The following is an 8,443-nucleotide window of genomic DNA, read 5'->3' on the forward strand; positions in this document are numbered from 1 at the left end:
AAAAAAAAAAAGGAAAGGAAAGTTATTGGTTTAGGTTAACAAATCAATGAAACTACCTACATCAATAAAATGATGCAGAAGCAAGAACGACTTACCTCCTGAACAGAACATGGCAAAACCACACGGCTAAAAAGACAAAAGAAAAAGAACATACATTACATATGGAAATACTCAGCTTTGAAACGCAGATCTATATAGAGTTTTACCTTAAATTCAGTGATACCACATGAAACTCGTAAATACAAAAATACAAGGATGTCATTTATGGAACAACATCTTTGCAAAGTCTACAGCCCTAAAAAAGTGCTGTTAAGTTGGGAAACTAAACAATCTTTCCTGGATCTCAATGATCATTTGCATTAAATGTCCACCTTGTGTCAGACCCCATAAAGCAGTCAAGACCCCAAAGATCAGTCACAGAGATTCTTGTGAAGAGTGCAGAAACAAGAGAAAATTCATCATGAAAAATTACAGGGTACAGAATGAATTATTTGTAGATTGTCTGATCAGGTTGCCCTCATAAAATTTTTGGTGTAGTTTCATTCTACTATATCTATATATGGTCCATTTTGGGTTTTATGATACTTCTCACAGAATACATGTCTGGAGTACCATGAACGAATGCTGCCAGAAACTGTTTGCCACTACTCAATTATTCCTGAAATTTAATAAGATAAAAATAGGAGCCCTTTAAAATTAATAAGAAAAATTTTATCACAGAAACCACCTTAAGCTTTATAAATATAACCCTTCCAGGGTAGGTTCAATATAAGGTTGATATGTCTGATCCTGTCCAGGGAGTCTGTTACTGGATAGAACAAAAGGATACTTCTACAGCTCCATTTTACCTGTAATATAGACTAAAGACGAATTCCAAAAACAATTATTATGGTACATTGTTTTATGTCAAAATACAGCATTTTATCTCCATATTTTTACAGGAAGATTCCTTAACTTAATTCTGTCCTAAATTCTGAAAACCAAGACCCTCCCTATCTCATAATAGCTAATTCCATTATCACAACTTCCTTCTGAGAGAGGGGTAGAAGAGACAGAGTCTTCCTCAGACGTTTCTCGTTTAATCTTACTCAGTTGTCATTTTATAGAAAATTCCTAATAGTTTTACTCACTACAATTTTTCTTCAGCTGCAATTTCTTTTTTTTTTTTTTACAGTAAGAGTCAGCTAGTTTAATGTTTGTATTACTGACCATCTTTCTGATCTAAACATTCTTGGTTAATAATCTTTCTTATACATAACTATAAAAGACCAGTATAACCCAGAACATTATATCTAGTTTTCACTCCAGCTACACTTCCTACCTACTCCTCTCTCCCCATTCTCTTTAATCATTTATGCTGAACATTCATAGCACCTTAGTCTCCAACTCATCCAAAACATGTCTCCTGTATTCTCTCTCCTTTGATTACTCATCACTCTTTGATAATGATGATTCAAAAATAATAAACATTCTCAAAATCACGATGATTAGTAATTCCTATTCTCCATCAAGAATTAACTTCTCTCTTTTTTTTTTTTTTGGAGACAGAGTCTCAAGCTGAGCCCCTGGGTAGAGTGCCATGGCTTCACTGCTCACAGCAACCTCCAACTCCTGGGCTCAAGCGAGTCTCCTACCTCAGCCTCCCAAGTAGCTGGGACCACAGGCGCCCACCACAACGCCCAGCTATTTTTTGGTTGCAGCCATTATTGTTGTTTGGCGGGCCCGGGCTGGATTCAAACCCGCCACCTTAGGTGTATGTGGCTGGTGCCTTAGCCACTTGAGCCACAGGCGCCGAGCCTAACTTCTCTTTTTAATTCGACTTGTTAATATGCTGTTTAGGATATTGCATCCTCATTTATAAATGAAATGTTTGTAATTTCCTCTTTATAATAATATATTTTCTCCAATTTTAATATCTCTTAATCAGTATCCAGATTAAGTAGAATGATTTTGAAGTATGCTTTTTCTATTGTCTATAAGATTTGGCATGATTTTATTTGAAATCATTTATAAGATATCTAATTATTATCTATTGTCTATAAGATTTGGCATGATCTTATTTGAAACTATCTTTTACTTTTATTTATAAGTATTAGTTGTCTATTTTTTGAGACTTTAGAAAAAAATTAGTTAACTGATGACTCCATACTGAACCTCAGAGTCAAAGCATTCTATAATAAACATACTCTTATTTGACAATGTGAATGTTAGTTTCTTTGCATTATTATTATTACTGCTTAATATTTCAATGCAGCAATCGTCTGATTTCTTTCCTGAATGGAATTATCTTCGTTCTTTACAAAGCTTTTGTTTCTAATCCTTATCTCAAACATTGTTAGTGTTACTAAATTTTAAGCCTTTTTAATTTTGTGAAGGCAAAAAGTGGAAACCTAATAAACACATGTATATGTAAAAAATAAATAAATAAATAAAATAAAAAGTTTACTCAAAAGAATTAACTTCTTGTGGCCAGGAGTGGTGGCTCACACCTGTAATCCTAGCACTCTGGGAGGATTGCTTGCACACAGAGATTGAGAACAGCCTGGACAAGCACAAGATCATCTCTACTAAAAAATAGATAAACTAGCCAGACATGGTGGCACAGGTCTATAGTCCCAGCTACTTTCAGGACACTGGAAGCAGGAGGATTGCTTGATCCCAGGAGTTTGAAGGTTTCTGTGAGCTAAGCTGAGGCCATGGCACTCTAGCCCCAGCAACAGAGCAAGACTAAAAAAAAAAAAAAAAGCCGGGTGTTGTGGCAGGTGCCTGTAGTCCCAGTTACTCCGGAGCTGAGGCAAGAGAATCGCCTAAGCCCAGAATTTGGAGGTTGCTGTGAACTGTGATGCCATGGCACTCTACCGAGGGTGACAAAGTGAGACTCTGTCTCTAAATTAAAAAAAAAAACTTCTTGTAAGTTCCTTCATACCTAAAAATCTCTAGTCATCTTACCTGTCTCCTCCTCAAGGAGCACACTAACCTGCTCACTTTCTCAGTAGCACGATCTGGGGGAGGGGAGGCTAGAAAGACATAAGTTGGGGATATTTTCAGGACTTCAAATAATATGGTAAGAAATTATTATATTCATCAGCAATAAGGAATCCTGGAAAGTTGTTCCAAGAGATAAATGACAACTAAAGCTAACTTGAAGAAGTCTTCTGCAGGTGGTTAAAACACTGGGAAGCAGGAGAATGCGGGAAAGCCATCTTTTGGGAGGGTGGGCAAGGGTTATTATAAAGGCCTGAAGCTAGATGATAAACCATAGAAACAATGCAAGGATGGGATAAAAGGGGAAAAGTTAAAGTCTTCCTTGAAGTTTCACAGAACAAAAGAATCTTGGGTGAGTAATTTCAAAACAAACTCACTTAGCAGGAAAAGCCCCATTTTTATTTAACAACACTTTCAGAGAAAATGACTAAGAGATTCAGATGAGGAGTCAAGTAACTTCAAGATGTGTTTTTAAAAAAGGAAAAGAAAAAAGGAACATAGAGGTTTTGATTTTTCATTATCATTCTAAATGCAGTATTCACCTTCTAGGGCAATCTGAAAAATTTCAAAGAACTTTGAAAATAAGTTTCCAAATAGAACCAGCAAATAGTTCTTTAAAACCAAGACTTTAATAGCATTTCTATTGTTTAAATAGTAACGTGAAGGGAACCTGCCCACCCCAAAGCCTTCTAACCTTTTAATTCTTATCAAAAAAGGATGAATTTTGTAGGACAATAAACATCTGCCAGAGTATTTCAGTTTACCAATATGTTCACACAGGAATGACCTATTCATTACTACTGACCAAAACAATCTCAGAAAGTTGAACTCTAAGATCATTATTTCATTCTAAAACATGAAGAACTTACAGTGTGCTAGCTAGACTAGATGCTGTGCTAGACACTGGGAATACTCTATGGAACAGCCTCTACCTTCACAAAGTCTAGGGAGAAAAATAAGACCTGGAGAGACATACATAAGGGAGTGAATATCAAGATATTTAATTTATTGGCTCACAGCTGTAATCCTAGCACTCTTGCAAGCTGAGGGGGGTGGATTACCTGAGCTCAAGAGTTCAAAGCCAGACTCCCCTTCTACTAATAGAAAAACTAGCCAGGCATTATGGTGGGCATTTATGGTCCCAGTGACTTGGGAGGCTGAGGCAAGAGGATTGCTTAAGCCCAAGAGTTTGAGGTTGCTGTGAGCTATAATACCATGGCTCACCAAAAAAAAAAGAAGAAGAAGAAGAAGAAGAAGAAAAGAAAGAAATTTAATTTATAACTCCTTAGGAAAAAAATTAGGCACATTTCAGTATTTAATCTTGGTAAATTTTCATAATAAAGGTCTGTAAAAAGTATACATGGTATGCAAATTCCCAATGATTTCCATGAGTTACTTTAATACTACTGACACAGCTGTCAAAGAGAGCTACTGAACATTTAATTCACATTTTTGGAAGGAAAAAATAACTAATAAAAGAATAACCAAGCTCGGTGCCTGTAGCTCAGTGGCTAGAGCGCCAGCCACATACACCAGAGCTGATGGGGACAAACTCAGCCCAGGAAAAAAAAGCAGGGCATTGTGGCAGGCGCCTATAGTCCCAGCTACTTAGGAGGCTGAGGCAAGAGAATCGTTGAAGCCCAAGAGTTTGAGGTTGCTGTGAGCTGTGACACCACAACACTCTACTGAGGGGGACACAGTTGAAACTCTGTCTCAAAAAAAAAAAAAAAAATTAAATCTCTAATCTAAAATCACTTTTGAAAATCACTGGCAATGGTAGAGGAGCCAAGTCAATTTCCTTCTGTCCTGCTACCTACATACATCAGATAGACTTCACAGTAATAAGTTAGGTGACATAAACCCAACGTTCAGTATTACAGGCAGTCCCTGGGTGACAAATGATACAGGTTGTGTAGGTTTGTTCTTAAGTAAAATTTGTATGTAATTTGGAACGGGGCCATTTACCACTACCTGCAATAGCCTCCGTTCTTAAGTATGGGTTGTATGTCAGCTGGGAGTCTATAACTTGAGCACTGTCTATATAAATAGCTTGAACTGCAAAATTTTACTCTACCACAAAAGGCAAAAATGTTTTTTCTCAAAATCCCTGTCAATGATCAAATTTATAATTTTTCATCAATTTATTAACAAATATTTACTAAGCACCTACTATGTGCCACTGACTATTCTAAAACCTGGGGATATGGAGGTGATCAAAGCAGACAAATTCACGGAGCTTACATGTAGAAAGAGAATACATTCAGTAGGTGGAGGAAGAAAATAATAAATTGTGTTGTATGTTAGATGGTGGTAAGTGCTATCAAGATCAATAAAGTAGGGAAGGCAAATACCATTTGGTCAGAGTGGCAATTAAGTGTTCAGAGGATTCCCTGAGAAAATGACATTCCAGCAAAGACCCGAAAGGAGGTAGGTCAGTGATCTGAGGGAAGAGCACTTCAAGCACAGGGGACAAAAGCAAGCAGCAAGGTCCTGAACTCAGCTTATTCCAGAGTAGTGGAGGAACAGCAAGGAAGCTTGTTAGACTGAAATGAAGGAGGAAAAAACAGTAAATGGAATCAGAGCAGAAAAGAAAACAATGTAAGATTTGCAGACTGTTGTAGAGGCTTTCATTTTTATTCTTGATAATGCAGGGGGTCTTTGGAGAGTATCAAGCAGAGAAGCAAGCATCACTGATTCTTTTTTTTTTTTTTTTTTGAGACAGAGCCTCAAGCTGTCCCCCTGGGTAGAGTGCCATGGCATCACGCTCACAGCAACCTCCAACTCCTGGGCTCCAGCGAGTCTCCTGCCTCAGCCTCCCAAATAGCTGGGACTACAGGCGCCCGACACAACGCCTGGCCATTTTTTTTTTGGTTGCAGCCATCATTGTTGTTTGGCGGGCCCGGGCTGGGGATTCGAACCCGCCACCTTAGGTGTATGTGGCTGGCGCCTTAGCTGCTTGAGCCACAGGCGCCGAGCCCATCACTGATTTTTTTTTAAAGAAAGTTTGAGAACACTAAAAATAAGGTGTCTGGAGATAACTAAATTAAGCAAAAATCATTTTCAAGAATTTACAATGAAAAGAGAAATGTGAAAACGGGCCATATTTGAAATCTCCTAGTTGCCCAAGGCATGATAATGACACGAACCAGCTGTGACAGCTGAACATTCACTTCCAGACAATCTCTGCCAGTGGAAAAAGCTGTGACTTTTCAACAAAATCACTCCGCTGCTCTGATGGCCCTGGAAACCTCTTCATTTGACAGAACACGTGTTCACTCCACACTATCAACCCATGAAGTGGGTGGGGCCCAAAGAGTCACCTCATCTTAAAAGATGTGGAAACTAATACCCAAAGCAGAGCTGGATCTTCAGTCAAGGCATCTGAGGAGCCCAGAGAAGGGCAGGTTTCCTCCCGACTCCTCGAACTTCAGGGCGCCAACGTCCCATCTCGAGTGCTGCCACCAAAGCTACCTTCACTTCACAAGTCCATCTCCCACCGCTTACAAGCAGGCTCCACCCCAGACAAGAAATCACAGTCAGACACCGCGGATCTTCCCCACCCTCGGACTAGGGCTCCGTCCCACCAACAGGCCTGGGGGTGGGCCTAGAACCGGACAAGAGGTGAAGGGTTGGTGAGAAGGCGGGTCACAGCGGAAACTCTCGGCTGCGCCTTCCCCAGCCATGCGCTCGGGCCTGGATCCAGCCGCCTGTCCCAGGGGGATGAGAGAGCGGCCTTGTTACCACCGCACAGCCTGGAGGGTCCAGCAGCACGGAGTGGAGGGGCCTTGGGCGGGCCAGGGGTGCATGTCGGGGGGAGGGGCGCCCGCAGGGAGCGGCTGGCAGGACCCCGCTCCGTTTTAATAGTAGTCTGTAGCTACTCAACCAACGAATCTCCCACCACCAGCATCTCGGAGCCTCGCTCGCGCCCACGGACCTACTCACAATTCCTTAATCAGCACCATCTTCCCGGAAACCCCTCACAGCTGCCGCCGCTACCACCACCACCGCCGCCGCCGCCGCCACCGCCGCGCCGCTACCGCCTCTCAAGACGCCTGCGCGACCCCGCCCCCTGCTTACCGAACCACCGCCACGCCTGCGCGCCTGCACCCTTCCGCCGCGACCCTTCGCGTCAGCGCGTGAAGGAGGATTAGCTCCGCCCAGTGCCGCGCCCCACCCCAGCCCCGCGAGGCTTCGCTGCCTCTGCGAGCCCCTCGGAAGCGTGTGCGACTTCTACTGCGGCTGTGCAAGCTCGCACAGGGGCTCCGCCCGCCAAGTCCGAGTCCGTCGGGGAATCTGTACAGCTTACGCTTTCCGGTGAGTTTTCTGGTTGGTTCCCTGAAGCTGTGGATCGGTGACGATTCGTCTACTCTCTGACCATTGTGAGGAGGGGCCCACGTTTTTGACCGACACCTCACTCCCGAAGACTTCCGAACGGGTTCTGGAGGCCGTCAACAACGCTGGGTTCTGTTGCCCTCTGGGCCCTGCTAGCTCAGATTGCGCGGGAGAATGTACCTACGTGCTTCACTGCTCTCGTGGATGTTCCAGAAGCCTCATCGGTGCAGCTTCCTGACCTCACCTTGCTAGGGCCAAAAGTTGTGGCCCCTCGTGTTTCCCAAAGCCCAAATCCACCCCTACCCGGGAATCCAGATTCACATACGGGACTCGACGGAGTGTCCAACGCTTCTGACGAAGCCCCTTTTGGGGTAAAGAGACGCTTACTCTTGACACCCAGAAAAGGGGTCTGTTCTGGGAGGATTAGCGCCATCGCGGTGAATGCTCCATAGGCTTCAAAGCTCAAACGTGGACTTTTGGATGAGCTCGGGGGTCACTGCCTTAGTCTGTGCCGAGCATAGGTTTAGCCCTTAGAAACAGAATTGACCCGGGTCCGGTCCTCAAGAAGCTCACAATCAAGATAAAGGAGGAGATAACTAAATTAGAACGGGGAGAATCTGGCTCTACCCAGGGCGACAGAGTAAGACTGTCTCAAAAAAAAAAAAAGGAAGAAAGAAAAAGGGAGGGAAGGAGAGAGGGAATGTGGAACTTAATTTGATAAAATAATAGGGGAGGCAGAGGGATCAAGGGAAGGGCTCTTCGGAGGCCAGGTTTGAGCGCTGGCCCAGCCTGTGAAGGTGGGAGAGACATTCCAGTTAGAGGAAAAATGGGCTTAGAGGCTGAAATAAGTTTAGACCGCGTGTTTTTCAACCTTGTTTAATCTCACAGAACACTTGCTAATGTAGATCAAAATAAAAGTAAAAAGAAATACCTTTTTTGATTTGTTGGCACGAAATGCGCCCTCACAGCCAAAAAAAACCCCCAATTTATTATAAATTGTAATAAAAAGATAATTAAAATTCTTTTAAAAATTATTACTATTTATTTTTCTGTTTATTATAGTTTAACATTTAATGAGCTTGATGGTTCTTTAGACTGTCTTCTTTGCAAGGTGGAATTTTGGACA

General features: G+C 42.3%; 1 protein-coding gene across 1 annotated transcript in view; it reads right to left on the bottom strand.

Annotated features, from left to right (window-relative positions):
* The window catches only part of PITPNB (phosphatidylinositol transfer protein beta), a 70,862-nt gene extending 63,307 nt beyond the window's left edge, over positions 1-7,555 (bottom strand). The window contains exons 1-2 of the mRNA XM_003789846.3: positions 6,928-7,555; positions 96-126 (exon numbers count right to left, since the gene is read on the bottom strand). Of these exons, the coding sequence (XP_003789894.1) occupies positions 96-126; positions 6,928-6,947 (51 nt within the window). The 5' untranslated portion in view covers positions 6,948-7,555. The remainder of the gene's footprint in view (positions 1-95; positions 127-6,927) is intronic.
* Positions 7,556-8,443: the final 888 nt, after the last annotated feature.

Source organism: Otolemur garnettii, unplaced genomic scaffold, assembly GCF_000181295.1.
Source record: "Otolemur garnettii isolate 467f Iridium unplaced genomic scaffold, OtoGar3 scaffold00038, whole genome shotgun sequence".
Lineage (NCBI taxonomy): Eukaryota > Metazoa > Chordata > Mammalia > Primates > Galagidae > Otolemur > Otolemur garnettii.